Source organism: Stegostoma tigrinum, chromosome 17, assembly GCF_030684315.1.
Source record: "Stegostoma tigrinum isolate sSteTig4 chromosome 17, sSteTig4.hap1, whole genome shotgun sequence".
In the NCBI taxonomy this organism is placed as follows: domain Eukaryota; kingdom Metazoa; phylum Chordata; class Chondrichthyes; order Orectolobiformes; family Stegostomatidae; genus Stegostoma; species Stegostoma tigrinum.
Window position 1 is genome coordinate 14,618,298 of NC_081370.1, and position 20,559 is coordinate 14,638,856.

Here is a 20,559-nt window from a genome sequence, read left to right on the forward strand (position 1 = left end):
GGACCTCTACACACAGGATGGTCTTCACCTGAACCAGAGGGATACCAGTATCCTGGGGGGGACGAAATTTGCGAAGGCTATTCGGGTGGGTTTAAACTAATTCAGCAGGGGGATGGGAACCAAAATTGTAGTTCGAGCAGAGAAAAGGTTGAGAGTAGGGAGGTCTGAAATAAAGTTTCAGGGACGCAAGATGGCACCGGCAAGCAAGATGTTGGTTTGAACTGTGTCTACTTCAACACCAGGAGCATCCGAAATAAGGTGGGTGAACTAGCAGCATGGGTTGGTAGCTGAGACTGTGATGTTGTGGCCATTTCGGAGACATGGATAGAGCAGGGACAGGAATGGTTGTTGCAGGTTCCGGGATTTAGATGTTTCAGTCAGAACAGCGAAGATGGTAAAAGAGGGGGAAGTGTGGCATTGTTGGACAAGGACAGTATTACAGTTGCAGAAAGGATGTTTGGGGACTCGTCAACTGAGGTAGTGTGGGCTGAGGTTAGAAGCAGGAAAGGAGAGTTCACCCTGTTGGGAGTTTTCTATAGGCCTCCGAATAGTTCCAGATATGTAGAGGAAGGAATAGCAAAGATGATTCTCGATAGGAGTGAGACAGACAGGGTAGTTGTCATGGGGGACTTCAACTTTCCAAATATTGACTGGGAACACGATAGTTCGAGTACTGTAGATGGGTCAGTTTATGTCCAGTGTGTGCAGGAGGGCTTCCTGACACAGTATGTAGACAGGCCAACAAGAGGTGAAGCCACATTAGATTTGGTACTGGATAATGAGCCTGGCCAGGTGTTAGATTTGGAAGTAGGTGAGCACTTTGGTGATAGCGATCACAGTTCCGTTATGTTTACTTGAGTGATGGAAAGGGATAGGTGTATACCACTGGGCAAGAGTTATAGCTGGGGGAAAGGCAATTACGATGAGATTAGGCAAGATTTAGGGAGCATAGGATGGGGAAGGAAACTGCAGGGGATGGGCACATTAGAAATGTGGAGCTTATTAAAGGAAAAGCTCCTGTGTGCCCTAGATAAGTATGTACCTGTCAAGCAGGGAGGAAGCTGTAGAGCGCCGGAGCCGTGGTTTACGAAGGAGGTGGAATCTCTGGTCAAGAGGAAGAAGAAGGCTTATGTTAGGATGAGATGTGAAGGCTCAGGGTGCTTGAGGGTTACAAGGTAGCCAGGAAAGACCTAGAGAGAGAGCTCAGAAGAGCCAGGAGGAGACATGAGAAATTGCTGGCTGATAGGATCAGGGTAAACCCTAAGGCTTTCTATACGTATTTAAGGAATAAAAGAATGACGAGAGTAAGATTAGGGCCAATCAAGGATAGTAGTGGGAAGTTGTGTGTGGAGTCAGAGGAGATAGGGGAAGCACTAAATGAATATTTTTCAACAGTATTCACTCTAGAAAACGACAATGTTGTCGAGGAGAATACTGTGATACAGGCTACTAGACTAGGTGGGATTGAAATTCACAAGGAAGAGCTGTTAGAAATCCTACAGAGTAGGAAGATAGATATCTATCATCCATTCTGGGCTGGGTGGGATTTATCCTAAGATCCCCTGGGAAGCCAGGGAGAAGATTGCCGAGCCTTTGGCATTGATCTTTAACTCGTCATTGTCTACAGGAATAGTGCCAGACGACTGGAGGACAGCAAATGTGGTTCCACTGTTCAAGAAGGGGAGTAGAGACAACCCTGGTAATTATAGACCAGTGAGCCTTACTTCAGTTGTTGGTAAAGTGTTGGAAAAGGTTATAAGAGATAGCAGTAATAATCATGTAGAAAAGAATAATTTGATTAGGGATAGTCTGCACGGTTTTGTGAAGGGTAGGTTGTGCCTCACTGACCTTATTGAGTTCTTTGAGAAGTTGACCAAACAGGTAGATGAGTGTAAACCGGTTGATGTGGTGTATATGGATTTCAGCAAGGCTTTCGATAAGGTTCCCCACAGTAGGCTATTGTACAAAATGTGGAGGAATGGGATTGTGGGAGATATAGCAGTTTGGTCAGAAATTGGCTTGCTGAAAGAAGACAGAGGGTGGTGGTTGATGGGAAATGTTCATCCTGGAGTCCAGTTACTAGTGGTGTACCGCAAGGGTCGGTGTTGGGTCCACTGCTGTTTGTCATTTTTATAAATGACCTGGATGAGGGTGTAGAAGGATGGGTTAGTAAATTTTCAGACGACACTAAGGTCGGTGGAGTTGTGGATAGTGATGAAGGATGTTGTAGGTTACAGAGAGACATAGATTAGCTGCAGAGCTGGGCTGTGAGGTGGCAAATGGAGTTTAATGCGGACAAGTGTGAGGTGATGCACTGTGGTAGGAGTAACCGGAATGCAAAGTGCTGGGCTAATGGTAAGATTCTTGGTAGCGTAGATGAGCAGAGAGATCTCGGTGTCCATGTACACAGATCCTTGAAAGTTGCCACCCAGGTTGACAGGACTGTTAAGAAGGCATGCAGTGTTTTAGCTTTTATTAATAGAGGGATCGAGTTCTGGAACCATGAGGTTATGCTGCAGCTGTACAAAACTCTGTGCAGCCGCACTTGGAGTATTGCGTACAGTTCTGGTCACCGCATTACAAGAAGGATGTGGAAGCTTTGGAAAGGGTGCAGAGGGGATTTACTAGGATGTTGCCTGGTATGGAGGGAAGGTCTTACAAGGAAAGGCTGAGGCATTTGAGGCTGTTTTCACTAGAGAGAAGAAGGTTGAGAGGTGACTTAATTGAGACAAATAAGACAATCAGAGGGTTAGATAAGGTGAATAGGGAGAGCCTTTTTCCTAGGATGGTGACAGCGAGCACGAGGGGGCATCGCTTTAAATTGAGGGGTGAAAGATATAGGACAGATATCAGAGGTAGTTTCTTTACTCAGAGAGTAGTAAGGGTATGGAACGCTTTGCCTGCAACAGTAGTAGATTCGCCAACTTTAAGTACATTTAAGTCGTCATTGGACAAGCATATGGATGTACATGGAATAGTGTAGGTTAGATGGGCTTCAGATCAGTATGACAGGTCGGCACAACATCTAAGGCTGAAGGGCCTGTACTGTGCTGTAATGTTCTGTGTTCTATAAGGGTTGGCGGTCATTCTTGGTGTGAGGAAGTTCCACCAGTACCTTTATGGATGGGAATTTGTCATAGTAACAGATCACAAACCCGCGCTTCTGGTAGAATTCAACGTTGGGCCTTTATTCTCAGTGCGTGTATTTACAAGTTAGAACACCATCCAGAAGACAAGTGGCTAATGCAGATTCCTTGAGTTGTCTCCCACTGGCAGATACTCCATCTGTGGTGCCTCCTTTGAAAGAGTCTGCTCTGGTTTTAAACTTTCTGGGCACCCTTCCAATCACCATTGACAATGTCCAACTGTAGATACAAAAAGGCCCCTTCCTAGCAAAACTAAAACAGCTGGTGATAATGGGGAAACAGAAAGGCCATAACAACCAGAAACCTCCCTGGACCTGATGGACTGTCGAGAGTGGCATATTACTATGGGGAGCAAGGGTGATTGTCCCAAGTAAATGTTGCTACCAAATATTGGGTGCACTCCACCAGCGTCATCCAGGGCTTTCCAAAATGATGATGTGAACAAGAAGCTCTGTCTGGTGGCCAGAGTTGGATGTCAGCATAGCTACATTGGTGGAACTATACCGCGAGTGCCAAGAACTAAAAATGCCAGCAACAGTGCCTCCACATTTAAGGAAATGGCTGGTAAAATCCTGGACTCAGTTGCATGTCAACTTTGCCAATCCTTTCATGGGCTCAGTAGTCCTGGTCATTGAGGATGCCCATTCAAAGTGGTTGGACGTGCGTAAAGTTCATTCAGTAAACTTGCATGTCAATTGAGAAGCTGGTCTCCTGGAAGAATTGATCATGGGCAACAGGGCTTCATTTACCAGCGCGTAATTTGAATACTTCCTAAAATCAAATGGCATTCAGCACATAAGGACAGCTGCATACCATCCATCATCAAATTGTTTAGAGGAGAGAGCAGTCAAAATGTTGAAGACATGCTTAAAGAAGCAGCCTACAGTGTTGATTGATACCAAACAGTTCCAGTTCCTGCTCGATTATAGGACCACCCCACACACAACAACAGGAATAGTTCTAGCAAAGTTGCTGATGGGGAGAAGATTCCACACCAGATTAAACCTGATATTCCTGGATCTGGGTGCAGGACGGTGAAACAGCAGCAGGAGCGCCAATGCCAGCCACATGCCTCCTCTAAGACACAATTTAATTCAGGAAATGAAGTTTGTTATTGAAAGCATGGAAATGGCCCTGTCTGGGTAAAAAGCGAGGTTGATGCAAGGACAGGTCCCATCACTTACAAAGTTTGGGTAGGGGATACAGTCCTGAACAAACATGTGGATCATTTGAAAGCTGTTGCCTAGCAATTGGGACAAGAACAAAACATACCTGGCCCCTCAGAACAGCTGGAACGCCTGTCAAAAACAGTATGCTTTCTCTCTTCAACTAGGGTTGAGGAAACCTCAGAGTCTGAGCCTCAATACCATTACCACTGGAAGAAGAGGAGCAAACTCTCCCAGGATGCTTCGAATGCAAGAAGCAGGCTACGGTCTGGCACACACTGCCCATGTCAGTGTCTGAATCAGAGGAATCAGCCTTGCGGTAAAAATGTTGCAGGATAAGCTACAAGCAAAAGACCAGACCTACATCCCTGGACTTAGCGGAGAAACTGATGTAGTGATTGGAACCAGGTTGACCTCGACTGTGAGGTTGTTGATTGGAGATGTTAACCTGGGCCAATCAGGAAAGCCCTACTGACCAAAATAACCAGGAGATTAAAATCTCCTCAGTTCAGGTGACTGAATCCAAGCTGGCTGACCATAGCCAGTGCACTGTGCAGAAGTAAATAAAGAGTGACTTTGTGGTGGGATACCATCCTCTGTGCAGTTATTTCAGGTACCTTATCTGGTTTTCCTATATGTGTGCTATAAGTAACGTCCTCAAACAGATTTGTCACACATTATTTCCCTTTCATAGATGCATGTTGACTCTGCTCATCCATTTACTTATTTTCTAAGTTAGCATATCCTTTATTGTTCATTCTAACATTTTTTCTCTTCACCAATGTCATACTAATGCCTTTGTAGTTCTTCGTTTTATCTCCCCTCCCTTTAGTAGAGGGGTTACATTTGGTATTCTATGGAATCTGTAGAATTTTGAAAGATAATCATGAATACATTCCCATTTCTATAAACGTCTCCTTCAGCAATATGGGATTTAATCCATTTGGTGAGGAGGATTAATCAACATTCAATTCAGTTAATTTTGATGACTACCTCTCTAGTAATGCTAATTTATTTCAGCTTCTCATTTTCACCAGCCTCTTGGTTTGCTAGCATTTCTAGAAGATTTTCTGTTTCTTTCACTGTGAAACCAGATGCAAAATAATTGTTTGGTTTCTCTTCTGTTTCCATAATATCCATTATAAATTTCCCATCTTTGCTTATAATTTACCCGCATTTTCCCTTCATAATTCTTTTCATTTTCACATTCATAAACAGGTTAATACACACTGCCTTTAAGTACTAGCTTTGATATTTGCTTTGCCCTTTCTTTAACAATTTCTTGGTTATCCTCATCTGGTTCTGAATTGCTCCCAATCCTTGGACTTAGTAATATTTCTTGCAACTTTATAAGCAACTTCCTTTGTTCTAAGATAACAAAGTGTGGAGCTGGATGAACACAGCAGGCCAAGCAGCATCTTAGGAGCACAAAAGCTGATGTTTCGGGCCTAGATTCTTGATCAGAAAGGGGGGTTAACCTCACTGTGAAGCCTCCTCCAGGGATGCCTAACCTGAAGAAGTTGCTCTCCTCCCTCCGGACAACCCTCAGGGGATCTCTCTCCCACTGCAACTCTCTCGTAATCTGCCTCCCCCTCTCTCCCTATTTGTTTCAGAACCCTCTCCCCTTTTCTGATGAGGGGTCTAGGCCCGAAACACCAGCTTTTGTGCTCTTAAGATGCTGCTTGGCCTGCTGTGTTCATCCAGCTCCACACTTTGTTATCTTGGATTCTCCAGCATCTGCGGTTCTCATTATCTCTTCCTTTGTTCTGCTACAATTTTGACTTCTTTTATTAGCCACAGTTGATTCATCCTTCTGTTGAGTTTTTGTATTTGAGAGGGATGTTTATTTGTTATAAATCATATAATTTAAATACAAGCCATTGCCTGTTTTTTATGATATGCTTTAGTTTATTTTCCCAATTCAGCACAGCCACCCTGTCCCTCATTAAAATTTTGATTATATAAAGTCAAGGCTCTCATTTCATAAGAAACTCTATCACTTTTAAACCTAATGTAAAATTCCATCATATTATAGTCATTATTTCATTAAAGACTCCTTAACAACAAGGGTATTAATTAACCATTTCTCATTACATAATACTAAATTCTAAATAACCTGATTCCCAGTTGGCTCTTCATAGTACTGTTCAGGAAACTACCTCATACAAACTCCAGGGTATCCTCCTCAACAACATTGATGCTTTATAAGTTGTTAGTTCATACGTAAATTGAAGTCACTCATTATTACTGCATTGCCCGTGCTGTGTGCATATCAAATTTATTTGTTTAAGCAATACCCAAACTTACCAATAATGTTGTCAAAGACTATTACCTCTGCTGTTTCTTAGATTGTCCCAAACTGATTCTACATTGTGATCATTAAATCTAAGAGCCTCTATCACTTATCTACTGATTTCATCCTGTTGCCTCACAGTGCCAGGGACCTGGTCAATTCCATCCTTGGGCCACTGTCTATGTGGAGTTCGCACCTTCTCCCTGTGTTTGCATGGGTTTTCTCTGGGTGCTTTGGCTTCATCCCATAGTCCAAAGATGTGTAGGTTAGGTGGATTGGCCATGCTAAATTGCCCGTGATGTCCTAGGATTTCTGGCTTGGTGGAATAACCATGGGAAATGCAGGGTTACAAGAATAAGGTAGGGAGGAGGGTCGCGTTGGCATGCTGTTCAGAAGGGTGGTGTAGACTGTATTGGCTGAATAACTTACTTCCACACTTCAGGGATTCTATGATTCCATTGAGGGCTACTCAACTTCCCTTTCTAATTATCCTTAATTGTGAATATCTTACTAGGACAAGAAGGCATAGCCTCAAGATGAGAGGGAGCAGATTTAGGACTGAATTGAGAAGGACCTTCTTCATTCAGAGGCTTGTTAATCTATGGAATTCCTTCCCCTGTGAAGTAGTTGATGCTACTTCAGTAAACGTTTTTAAAGCTAAGGTAGATTTTTTTGAACAATAAAGGAATTAAGGGATACGGTGAGAACGTGGGTAAGTGGATCTGAGTCCACAAAAAGATCAACCATGATCTTATTGAATGACGGAGCAGGCTCAAAAGGCCGAACGGCCTACTCCTGCTCGTAGTTCTTGTTATGTTCTTATCCTTAAAGATTCGGTTCCTAGTCTTTGTCACCTTGTAATCATGACTCTGTAAATCGCGATTACTTCATACTCATTTGCCTACACCACATTTTTGCGAGGTCTTGGCACTCAGGATAACTACACAGTGAAGGAAACCACATTTCCAACACAACTTGCTCAGTTTCTACGTATTGATTTCAATTGCAATCACCCCATTCTTGAAGGCATTGTTTTCCAACCACAATGGCTACATACTTCTACTAATTTTTAGCAGAGTCTCAAATTGTGATCTTTTTATTCTTCCAAAGATCTCTCTGAAAGGGTTTGACTGATGATGATGCTCTGATTAACACTGTTATTCAGGGAGAAAACTGTTTCTAAAAAAAACACTTGCTCATAAACTGATCAATTGACTCTTGTGGCTATTGTCAGTAAACTATCACTTTAATTGTTCTGAAATTCAGCTTTAGAGAAAGCTGATCCTCTGGCGTGTTCCACAGACCATCAAAGACTTTCTGATCTTGCTGACACAGGCCCAAAGTGTTGACTCTGTGTAGCCTCCATTTTCCGAAGATAATGGATATAACAAATATAGTGTGAACATTAATACGACGTTGCAACTTTGCTTACAGTAGATTATGATAATCACTTGTCTGTTCACTTTTGCGATGGATAAATCTAAAGAGCATAATTCCTTCTGTTGTGTAAAAAGCCTGAATTCAGAACCGGATATCTGGGATTTCCAATTAATTTTGGAGAATCTGGCATCAGTCTTCTTGATATTCCCAGTCTTTTACCAATATTTCTGAGTAATAGGTGATTTTGTAATCTTTTTGTGAGGAGTAGTTTCAGTTCTATTGACAGTTTTATGTGCCTTGGATCACTATGTCCATCTATTTTTCAATTTTGTCAGTTCAGTTCCTGTCCAGGCTGAGGTTGTCTTGGAATCAAACTGTTTCCTCTGCTACTGATAGTGGAAAGCAATGGCAAGCTACCACCCTAATAAAAACTGCAAGGAAAGTTGGCTCAGGGTGACATTTCGGAAGTCAGTGAGCCAAGGACTTGTCACTAGATGTTTTTGGGCACAGTGCTCATGAAATGCAAGATTATATGTTTCTTGAGTGGGACTTTTAATGGCTATATTTGATTAACAGTTTTCTAAGAATGTAAGGGGGACATTTTTCGACTGTTGAATACTTGACTGTATTTCTAGTTCATGAGCAAGCGTTTGCCAGTTTATTTCTTGGCTCATTGGCTCTATCCCTAATGGATGCTGGAAGAGTGCTTCAAAGTCTCAAGAGATGTTGGGACATTAAATCTATGTGAAAATGAACCATCCCTGCTCCCTACATTAATATCTTATTTTTCAGACTATAGACTACCTAATTTGAAATTTAATGATACTTTAAATGCAAAAACAAACCAGAAACAACATGTCACTCAGTAGAATGCACTAAAACAAATTTGTGTTGGAATTATATGCAGTGCAAAATTATTTATGTACATACTGAATGTGTTTTGAATAAATCACATTGACACATTTGACAATATATTTTCTTCTATATTTGTGTAAAGGTGAGCATTCTTCATTTTTCTGTAGTATAGATCAATAACAGTATAATTTAAGATAAGGGTACAATGTCATATTACACATACAATGTGAACATTAATAAGCCATTGTAACTTTTCTTATAGTAGATTATGATTAGCTAATACACAATATGTCTATTTGTTGTTAGAGACTTGCAATTGTTTTATTTAGAACAATTCTGCAATCCAGGGCTTTCGCATAAGGCAGCTACACAGATAACAGTGTAACACCAGAGGATGGATTTCACTTTTGAAGCAGAATTAATCTTATCCCTGCTGAGCATAGCATGGAGCAATCCGTTCATGGTAAGGGAAGAATAAATTCTCTGAATTGTTTATTTATTTGTATTATTATGTTTGTAATACAAGTTTATTTTGATGCAGGTGAATAATGCAACAACAAAGACATTACAAGGTTTGTTTCTTTAGCAGAATATTGTTCCTAAATAATTTTGGATTGAAGGTAAAATTTATTTAACACTATGCATGGTTATATAGTATACAAATTAGGTTTATATTGCTCAAACCCACTAATATCATGACCACCTTCCAATTTGGTGTCTTTTTAAATAAAAAAATTGATATTTTAGAATTTCATATCAATTCTAAAAGTAAGTGGACCTTGCTGACTGTAATTTTTTGTCATGCAGAAATATGAAGTCAGAAAATTATCATAATTTGTAATTGCACACTAACAGTTGTCTTCTATTCCAAAAAGGTGCAACCAATATAGAAGCTAAAGTAACTATAATATTCACAACCCAATTAAATTTTAATTGTGTATAATTCAGCAAATAACATTTACTAAATGTAAATAAAATGATAATAATCACTAATGATTATCTTTTTCAAGCAATAAAAAGGAAATTACCACGTTCATTATTTTAAACTTTCTGGCTGCAAAGAATACTGCAAATATGTAAGGAGAAACTGTAAGAGCAGAAATTAAGCCATTCGACCCATTGAGTGTACTCCACCATTCAATCAAGGCTGATATGTTTTCCAACCCCATTCTCCTGCTTTCTCTCATTAATCTTTGATCCCCTTACTAATCAAGGAGTTATCAGAGACTTAACGACTTGGCCTCCGCAGCCTTTTGCAGCAACGATTCACCACACTCTGGCTGAAGAGATCCCTCCTGAACTCAGTTCAAAGGGCCAACCCTTCACTCTGTGTCTGTGCTTTCGGGGCCTAGTCTCCCCTACTAATGGAAATATCTTCTGGACATCCACTCGGTCCAGTCCTCTCAGTATTCTGTGAGTTTCAATCAGATTTCCCCTGATCTTTCTAAACGCTGACAAGTTCAAACCCGGAGCCCTCAACCACTCCTGATGCGACAAGCCTTTCTTCCCCAAGATCATTCTTGTAAATCTCTTCTGGATATACTCCAGCAAGCACATCACTCCTTAGATACAAGGCCCAAAACTGCTCACAGTATTCTAATTGCGGTCTGACCAAAGCCTTATACAGCCTGAGCAGTGCATCCCTGTTCTTGTACTCTCATGCTTTTGAAATAGATATTAACATTAGATTGTCTCTGAACTGCCAACTAACACTGCATGTTAGCTTTACGAGAATCCTGAACTTCCCAAGTCCCTCTGTGCTTCAGATTTCCGAATCCTTTCTCCACTTAGAAAATAGTCTATGCCTCTATTTGTCCTACTGGAATGCCTAACCTTGTACTTTCCCACATTGTGTCCAGCTGCCACTCCTTTGCCCACTTTTCTAGCATGTCCAGGCCCAGCCTCTCTACTTCTTCAATACTACCAGTCCCTCCGTCTATCTTTATGTCAACTGCAAACTTAGCAAATTAATGTACCGATCATTAATGTATAGCGTGAACAGTTGTGGCCCAAACACTAACCCCTGTGAAACTCTACGAGTGACTGGCTGCCATTTTATCCCCAGCCTCTCTGCTTTCTGCCATTCAGCGAATCCTCTATCCATGACAGCCACCTCCTGTGCAGCAGCTTGTCGAAGACCTTCTGATAGATAGATCACATCCGCTGGCTACCCTTTTGAAGTTCTGGTATACTGTTGGTGTCTTCCATTGATGGCAGGGGCCATGGAGAGCTACATCCAGTAGAATAATCAGTATCTGCCAGATACCTTTACCATATGACTCAACCCACAATGCTGCCATTCACTGGTTCAGCAGGAGGACTAAGGGACTTGACTTTCCCTTTGGTGCCTCTCCCTTGAGGGGTGAGAGAGATGCCCATTGGCAACAACAAGGTGGAGGATTCATAGACAGGCACTGAGGACGCACAGGGCATATGCTGCTATGTCTAACCATGAGCAGAATATTGTTCCCAGATAATTTTGGATTGAAGGTAAAAGGCAGCTTCCTTTCCCACTGCACATTCTCCAAACCCCCCATTTGTAAAATTGCTTTTTGTATGAAAATGCTGTTAAATGTTTACTTTGAGTTTTAACTTTCTACTGTTCCTTTCAATATTATTGCCCCTTCTTTTGATGGCCTTCTCATTTTGTCTCCCCACCTCGCTGTCCTTCACAATCGCACCTCCCCGCCAACTCTCAATCCCTTCACTATCTCCTTTGATATAATTGCCCTTCCTGTCACTCCCTTACCCATTGAGATCCAAATGCCCAGGTTCGACTTTGCACCCCACTGTCATTCAGTGTCACTGCTTTTTCTATCTCTCTTGCATAACAACATACACAATAATGTTCCTCATCTTGAATTTCCAGGTGGTACCCTTGATTGCCCCTGTTGCACCTAAGACCCACCTCTCTGCATCCCAGCTATCTTTCTTCATGCCCCAGAATCATCCTGGAGCCCTGACCATCACACACTCCATAGTTCAATTCCCTACCTTGTCTTTTTGCCCAATCTACTGTCAATCTTCCTTTTCTGTTAATCCCACTTTACATTAATCCACGATTTAAATTGGTAATATTTTTAGGGTGTGCCCAAATTGCCTGACCTGGTAAGATTTGCTGAAGTCAATCAATGTGGCTGCTGAACATGGGCAAGCTAGTGGATTCATTGAGCTTTCATCTCTAATACTGCAAATTTAAGGAACAAGCTGGCAGGCTATGTATGAATGATGTCCCTTGAACGGGCAACGTGGGGAGACTTCAACCCTAATAATGTAAGCCTTTGCACAGACAAACAACGTTTTCTCTCTGAGAGCACCTTGTCGGTGGAAAAAATTTTACTCTGCTGAGATTGGATGAACAGTGAATCCAAACATGTACGCATCTCATACATATTGTTGATTTTTTGCAGAGGTATGTTTCTCCTTTCTGGGTAACTGGATTAAGCCAGTATACTTAACTGTGCTTTTCCAAAGTATGCTTTCCCCAAATAATCATAAATACTATCTCTCAGAACCCTCTCCAATAATTTGCCCATCACAGAAGTAAGACTGACTAGTCTGTAATTTCCAGGATTATCCCTATTCCCTTTCTTGAACAAGGGAATAACATTTGCCATCCTCCAGTCACCTGGTAATACTCCAATGGACAGCGAGGATGCAAAGATCATTGCCAAAGTTGCAGCAATCTCTTCCCTCGCCTCCTGTAAAACAGTGGGTATATCCCATCTGGACCAGGAAACTTATCAATCCTCATGCTTTTCAAAACTTCTAACACATCCTCCTTCTTAACATCAACCAGTTTGAGCAAATCAGCATGTTTCATGCTGTCCTCACAAACTACAAGGTCTCTCTCACTGGTAAATACTGAAGCAAAGTATTCATTAAGGACCTACCCTACCTCCTCCAACTCCAGACACAAGTTCCCTCCATATCCCTGATCAGCCCTGCACTCGCTCTGGCCATCCTCTGGTTCCTGTCATAAGTATGGAATGCCTTGGGGTTTTCCTTAATCCATCCCACCAAGGCTTTTTCATGCCCCCTTGTAACTCTCCTAAGCCCATTATACCTGGCTACCTTGTAACACCCTAGAGCCCTGTCCGATCCTGGCTTCCTCAACCTTAAGTAAGCCTCCTTCTTCCTCTTGACGAGATGTTCCACATGTCTTGCGATCCCAGGTTCCTTCACCTTGCCATTCTTTTCTTGCCTTAGTGGGACAAACCTATCCAGCACTTGTAGCTAGTGCTCCCTAAACAACCTTCACATTTCTGTTATGGATTTCCCTGAGAACATCTGTTCCCAATTTATGTTCTGCAGTTCCTGACTAATAGCATTGTAATTCCCCCTCCCCCAATTAAATACTTTCCCATACCATCTACGCCCATCCCTCCCCATGACTATAGTAAAGATCAGGGAGTTGTGATCACTGTCAATGAAATGCTCTGCCACCAAGAGATCTGACACTTGGCCTGTTTCGTTGCCAGCACCAAATCCAATAAGGCTTCCCTTTTAGTCGGCCTATCTACGTACTGAGTCGGAAATCCTTCCTGGACACACCTGACAAAATCTGCTGCAACCAAACTATTTGCACCTTGGAAGTTCGAGTCGGTATTAGGGAAATTGAAGTCACCCATGACAACAACCCTATTATTTCTGCACCTTACCAAAATCTGCCTCCCAATCTGTTCCTCAGTGTCTCTGTTACTATTGGGGGTCGATAGAACACTCCAAGTAAAGTGACTGCTCCTTTTCTGTTGCTGACTTCCACCCATTCTGACTCAGTAGACAAACCGTCCTCGGTGACCTCCCTTGCTGCAGCTGTGATACTGTCTTTGATTAGCAATGCCACTCCCCCACCTCTTTTACCTCCCTCCCTATTTCTTTTGAAACATCTAAACCCTGGAACATCCAACAACCATTCCTGCCCCTGTGATATCCAAGTCTCCGTAATGGCCAGAAAAAACCCTAACCCTGTACATGGGGGACATGGAGAAGGACCTGGCTGAATAGGAAGATGAACCTGAAGCAAGTTTGGGCTACTGCCTGTAGGGTTCCTTCTTCCCAATGCCAAGTCCTTTGATCAAGTACGGAATGTCTATAATGCTGTGCTGGGCAGCCTTCCTGGGCCTGCAAGTGTTCTATCTGCCTCTTCTTGATTGTTAGTGGCAGTGGGATGAAGGCCTGAAGTGCTCAAAAGTCTTCAAAGTCCTTTTCATACTTTTCCCACCAAGAACTTGATCAGCAGGGATTGGAAATGCATCAGGATGTCCACTGCACACTCTCCTGCTCAGTCAAACAGTCACCTTGCCCCTGAACTGTCATTAGGGTAGGGTGAGGGCATTAAATTCCATCTATAATGATAACGAGTCCCTACTTTTATTCACACCTCCCAATATTCTTTGCAACCAAATAGTTTTCTTTTCCTCTTTGCCTATTTACATTATATTTGTAGTCATTTTGCTGATTGTACTATGAAAAAAAGTGGATTGGTTAAACTTCATGTGTCAAGTGACCAAATGTGCTACCTTTGGCTTTGGATCTATTATGTTTCCCAATGTATGTCATGCAGTGGTATAACATCTTCTGAAATTCCTCCATCCATCCTAAAGAATAATTAAAAATTACTTTAGGTAAGGCAGCTTTGCTTCTAAAATACCATAAACATCTCTCTAAGTATTGATCATTATGTACAAGATTTGGACAAAGTAGAGATAACATTTTATCTGAGTTGACCAGTTCCAATATTCATTTTAAACTACATTGCATTTATTGAATCAGATTATTGAATATTGTGCAATATGCCTATGTCATAATGACACGTAGACTTCCCAACCAGATATTGGAAACACTATAAAGCCAATATTTTGCATTCTGCATCAGTCTACAAGGACCATTTCTTTTTATTTTTAACCTTTTAAAATTGTGGGCTGATGTTAGAAATAACTGTTTTAAAACTAGCACCTTGAAAGGATGGCTATATGTTATGAAAAGCAAGTAACACTACATCCATGGAAAACCTCACAAATAGCTATTTGAAGAAGCGGTAGTTGAAGTGGTTGCTAATGAATAGAAGGTGAGGTATTGTGCAGGTGTAGCTGGGTGGCTATTCAAAGTCGATTAGTCTAAGGACTGATGACCAGTTATTGATGACAAAGGCCTTTTGCCTGCCAATAAATGTATGGTTGGTTATCAGGTAACTGGACAAATTAGAGCTGGGAACAAGTTATAGAGAAGTAATTTGATCATCACCAGCGCAGAGTGGCCTCCCTGTTCTTTGCAGCCAAAGTTCACTTTAAACTTGAACAAAACCATTTAGTCGTTCCTTCAGCAGCTGTGACTTATAATTGATGAGCCAGAGACATTTTACAAGTGAACCAATCAGTTTGTGCCTCTTGCAAACCAGTAGAAATATTCAGTAAAGGAAAGCTAAGAAGAGACTTTCAGTTCAGCACAAACCAAGTCTACAGACTTGGAAGCACAGACTGCTGAACTGTCTTTGCAGTTTTCTTTTCTTCTCTTCGTTCTGTATATTTTCCCCAGTCTGCATATCTGTCTGCCTATTTGTATAGGAAGGGAAGAGAATTCTAATTAGTAGTGTTAAATGTCAATGGCTTATAACTGTTTACTTGTAATAAATAGTAACTTTTGTTAAGTGTAGAAACCTGGCCCATGCTTTCTGGTAATAATATCTGAAACTAAGGTAAATTGGGGAATATTGTGTACTTACTTTAAAATCTTTAATGTTTGTGACCAATCCAGAAATAGCAAGGCTTGATTTCCAGTGCACTATCTCTGTTTAATGAGTTGTCAAACCTGAAGAAAATGACTTCTTTGGAATCATCCCTTTGAAACTCAAAATGTTATATAGTGCCGTACATCCAGTGTTATTAAGGAATAGGGCAGGGAAACTTTTCACACAGAGGCTGGTGGGTGTCTAGAAAGTACTGCCAATAGAGCTGGTGGAAGCAGGCACGTTAGCAATGTTTAAGGCTTATCTTGTTACATGTGTGAACATGAGGTGAACAGAGGGATGGATAGCGCACATGGACAATAAGTACAAGGATGAGCAATTAGCAGCAAGCTTTGTGGACTGAAGGGCCTGTTCCTGTGCTGTGTTGTATTATTTGGTGAAGGATTATGGGTAAATACATAATAATAGGTTTTATTGACTATCACAGTGGATGCTTTTGATTGCTACCTCACAATCTACTAAAACTGCTTCTAAAGAATGATTAATTAATATAAAATATATTCAATTAGTGGAAAATCTTAACATTTAAGCAACAGTTCCTGCACACACATTGCATTTTGATTTCGTTTTAGAATTTATATCATGTGCTTGTTTAACTTTTTAAATGGACACCTGTTTCAGAAGAGAGAACAAAATAGGTCAAATTGTTTAATTAATTCACATGTTAATCTTAGGTTGTGTGTCTCAGTACTCCATTAAGGATATATATGTGTACTGTGGTTTTGCAATATGATTCTCCATTGAGTTAGGGGTAATCATTATTGGCCAATGTTCATATTTAATTTTCAAGAATGGATTTTTTTTTTGGCCACTATAATAAGAGGACTAGTTTAACACAGATCATGCTTCCTGTTCAGGAAATTGAATAAAGATTGATGAAGCTACATGCTTTCTGGACATTTTGTTGTGAACTGAGAGAAGGTTCCCCTCGGGCACCAACCTTCCATTAAAAATGATGTGAAAGGAAGTGGAAAGTTTGTCTCCCATAGAGAATTGATGAAGATGGGGGAAAAAATATTTAACAAGACTGGAGGGAAAAAAAATAACTAAACTGAATAATGTTATCATGCTGACTTTCAGGAAACTTGCAACATATAATTCTTAATACTGATTTTCAGGTTATTTCAGAACAAGATTCAAAGACAACAGTGAAGTGGATGTATTTACTCTGATTACAGAAGTTAACCAATGGGTTGGTAAGCATTAAAGCAGTATTTTGTTTTTAATTATGTGTGTAACTGGCATGTAGCACCAAAAAAGAAATAAAGAACAAAACATAGAGGTGTAAAATATTCTCCAAATTGGAATTGTACATCTTAAAAATAAAAGCTCTTTGGCTGCACTGGTCAAGAACAATAACCTAAATATTCTACTTCCAGTACTTGGCCTGTAGTTATGATATGCCTAGGCATTACAAGTATACACCTAATTACTTCATAAATATTGAAGGTTTCTGCTTTTACCACCCTTACACTCAGCAAGTTCCAGATTCCCACCACCCCTCTGACTTTTTTTCCCCTCACGCCTCTAAACCTTCTGCCCCATCCCTTAAATCTAAATCCACATCAAAGTTTGTGGAAACTTTAAGTAAATATGGAAAAGTTATGAAATGAATTTAAAAAGTACTTGAAATAAATGGCAAATTACAACTTATAATGTAATTTAAGCCAAGTAAGAAAAATAACTTTTATTAAAACACTTCCTTGTTTTTACATGATTGCTTTGGACAGCTGGTGAGTATGGCAGTTCTAAAGGCAAATTGTTAATTTCGGGTGGGTTAGTGCAGGTGAATGAGATGTTAATTGTTTAGCTGGCTTTCTTGCAAATACATTTTGAGGCTTTTCCAATATAGCGTCTATGGTTTATCACTTTCAATTATTCCTAATAAAGTTTGTGTGTGCTTATAATTTTTCTGCCCTTGCCTTCTTTCCTCAAGACATTACTTTCAGGGATACTCTTCTACACTAGCTGTGCACTGCCTAATCCAAGTAACCATTGTTTGCGCATGAGTCTTGAAAGTTGATGTTGACAGACAAAACTTCCCTGTTGCTGAAATTTGAAATAGTATGGTATAGAGACACATTCATGTACATATAGTTTTGCATCTGCAATTTCTTAAAGCCAAAAGCCATCTTTCATTTTCTGCCCCTGAGCTTCTCTGATAGTGTGGATTTTTTGACCAGGTTAAAATTTAAACGTGAAGTCCCTGATTTTGGCATGATTGAAAATGTCTCCTCTGTGGTGAAATTGATGAAAGAAGTCAGGTGGCTTCTGTCCGGAACCAAGAGGTTATGGTGAAGCTGTACAAAACTCTGGTGCGGCCGCACTTGGAGTATTGTGTACAGTTCTAGTCACCGCATTATAAGAAGGATGTGGAAGCTTTGGAAAGGGTGCAGAGGATGTTGCCTGGTATGGAGGGAAGGTCTTACGAGGAAAGGCTGAGGGACTTGAGGCTGTTTTCATTAGAGAGAAGAAGGTTGAGAGGTGACTTAATTGAAACATATATAATAATCAGAGGGTTAGATAGGGTGGTCAGGGAGAGCCTTTTTCCTAGGATGGTGACGGCGTGCACGAGGGGGCACAGCTTTAAGTTGAGGGGTGAAAGATATAGGACAGATGTCAGAGGTAGTTTCTTTAGTCAGAGAGTAGTAAGGGAATGGAACGCTTTGCCTGCAACGGTAGTAGATTCGCCAACTTTAGGTACATTTAAGTCGTTATTGGACAAGCATATGGACATACATGGAATAGTGTAGGTTAGATGGGCTTAAGATCGGTATGACAGATCGGCACAACATCGAAGGCCGAAGAGCCTGTACTGTGCTGTAATGTTCTATGTTCTATGTTTAGTGTCCCCCAAAACACCCTACCACCCTCCAACCACCACCTCCATACCCTAAATCTCATGTCTCATTTTCAATGGAGTTGCATTGCAGACAGTCCATAGTTCTTTGTATGGTTCCTGGAGGTAGTTGACCACTCACATGACTAGTCTCCACTGAAATGCTCTGCTTCAAAAACATTGAGTGTGGAAATTAGACCAGGTTGTTTGAGGTCTGATGTCAGTGCATTTACTTTGGATAGCCAGAGTACTTTTCTGTAGAACTTGGGTACTCCTGCGGATATGGTCTCAAGGCAGCTTGGGAGAGTAGTGTGGGATACTTTGGCGATGAAGGGGAGGTTGTTCAGGTGGTCTTTTGGACTATTATCTGTGGCGATGTTATGCATAACAGGTGCATATGCCCCTTGGAACTGTCTAACCTCCCAAGATTTGTAACAATCATCAAGCAGTTATGAAGTGTCAAGAATGTCAACAAGTGGCAAAATCTGTCAACAAACGTGAACCTGTCAACAAGTGGCAAAATATACAAAGAGACATACAAGGTGATCAGAGGATTAGATAGGGTGGACAATGAGAGTCTTTTTCCAAGGATGATGACTTCAGCATGTACAAGGGGGCATAGCTACAAATTGAGGGGTGATAGATTTAAGACAGATGTCAGAGGAAGGTTCTTTACTCAGAAAGTGGTAACGTTGTGGAACGCCCTGCCTGCCAGTGTAGTTAACCCAGCCACATTAGGGGCATTTAAACAGTCCTTCAATAAGCATATGGATAATGATGGGATAGTGTAGGGGGAGGGACTTAGATTAGTTCACAGGTCGGCGCAACATTGAGGGCCAAAGGGCCTGTTCTGCGCTGTATTGTTCCATGTTCTATGTTCTATACATTTATGTTTGAGAATGCTATTTTCAACAGCATGTGATTTGCATTATAAAAATTTAAATAGTAGAACTAACATTTCTCGAATATGTACGAGTACTTGTGGTTGCTCAATGAGAGAATAAGTAAGAGATTCTGCTGTGCTAATATAGCCTTTCTAGTGGACTGATATTTTACCAATTACAGACGTTAAACCACCTGGCCTACAGTTGTCTGTTTTGTTTTCCTCCTTATGAAACTGTGCCATTTTTCTTTCTTCTGGGACTTGGAAGACTGCGATGACTCATCCACTATCTCTGTGCTATATATTTTTGTATCCCAGGATGCAACCTGTAAGGTCTAAGGGCCTTGCTGGTGTTTAGCCCTGTTCGTTCCTTTGGTATTATTTCTCCAGAGATAGTTTTTGCATTTATTTCCTCTCCTTTTATCCCTTGATTATTTGGTAGTTTGGCAATGCTATTCGTGTCTTCTGCTGTGAGACTGATGCAAAGTATTTGTATGTGCCTCCAAAATGTGACATAATAATATGCCATTGAACATTTATATGAAACAAAACCCAGGAATAGTACAACGTTATAGTTGCTAATGTATTATGAGGAAAACCTCTGGGTGGGAAAAATGTCTCCATGGAACGAATTTAAAAATTACCTCTTAGAATTTGTAAACAAATGCAAGTTGCTTTTCCAGCTGTTTATTTTTAGTTTCAAGGGAGATATTGTAATACTTTCCTGCAACAAATTTTATGCTATTAAATCTTAATTTTGCATTCTAAAAAGAGTGGAATGTTACTGTTTTGACCTTTGCCAAATTGACTTGAAATGAAATGTATTATGACTGCTTAGAGGTGTGAATTCAAGTTATCTTTTCTGTGGATGGTGGATAAGTTATAAATGTATCGTGTAATCTCAAGAACACCCTGTGACTGCTGTAAAATCTGGTAGAATCTACAGATTGCATATTCATGTTTAATATTTTTTGGATTTAGAACTTCTTTCTTACCTTAGGGGAAAATGACAAAAAAGATATAATGTATGGAGATATTGCAGTTGGAAGTTCCAAAAATGCCAAGAAATGTTTACTTGGTCCCAGAACATGCTTGTGGCCTCGTTCAAGTGATGGGATTGTTTATATACCATATACAATTGACCAAAGTTTCAGTAAGCTGAACTACAATTTTTAACACTTGCTTCAGATTATAGATAAATATTTAATCTCATAATAATTATGATGAAATGTTACCCAGTGACATCTAA

General features: G+C 40.7%; 1 protein-coding gene across 1 annotated transcript in view; it reads left to right on the plus strand.

Moving 5' to 3' along the window:
- The first annotated feature begins 19,394 nt into the window (after positions 1-19,394).
- LOC125459483 (embryonic protein UVS.2-like) overlaps positions 19,395-20,559 on the plus strand; it is a 41,436-nt gene continuing 40,271 nt past the window's right edge. Inside the window, exons 1-2 of the mRNA XM_059652223.1 lie at positions 19,395-19,431; positions 20,311-20,463. Coding sequence (XP_059508206.1) covers positions 19,395-19,431; positions 20,311-20,463 — 190 coding nt within the window. The remainder of the gene's footprint in view (positions 19,432-20,310; positions 20,464-20,559) is intronic.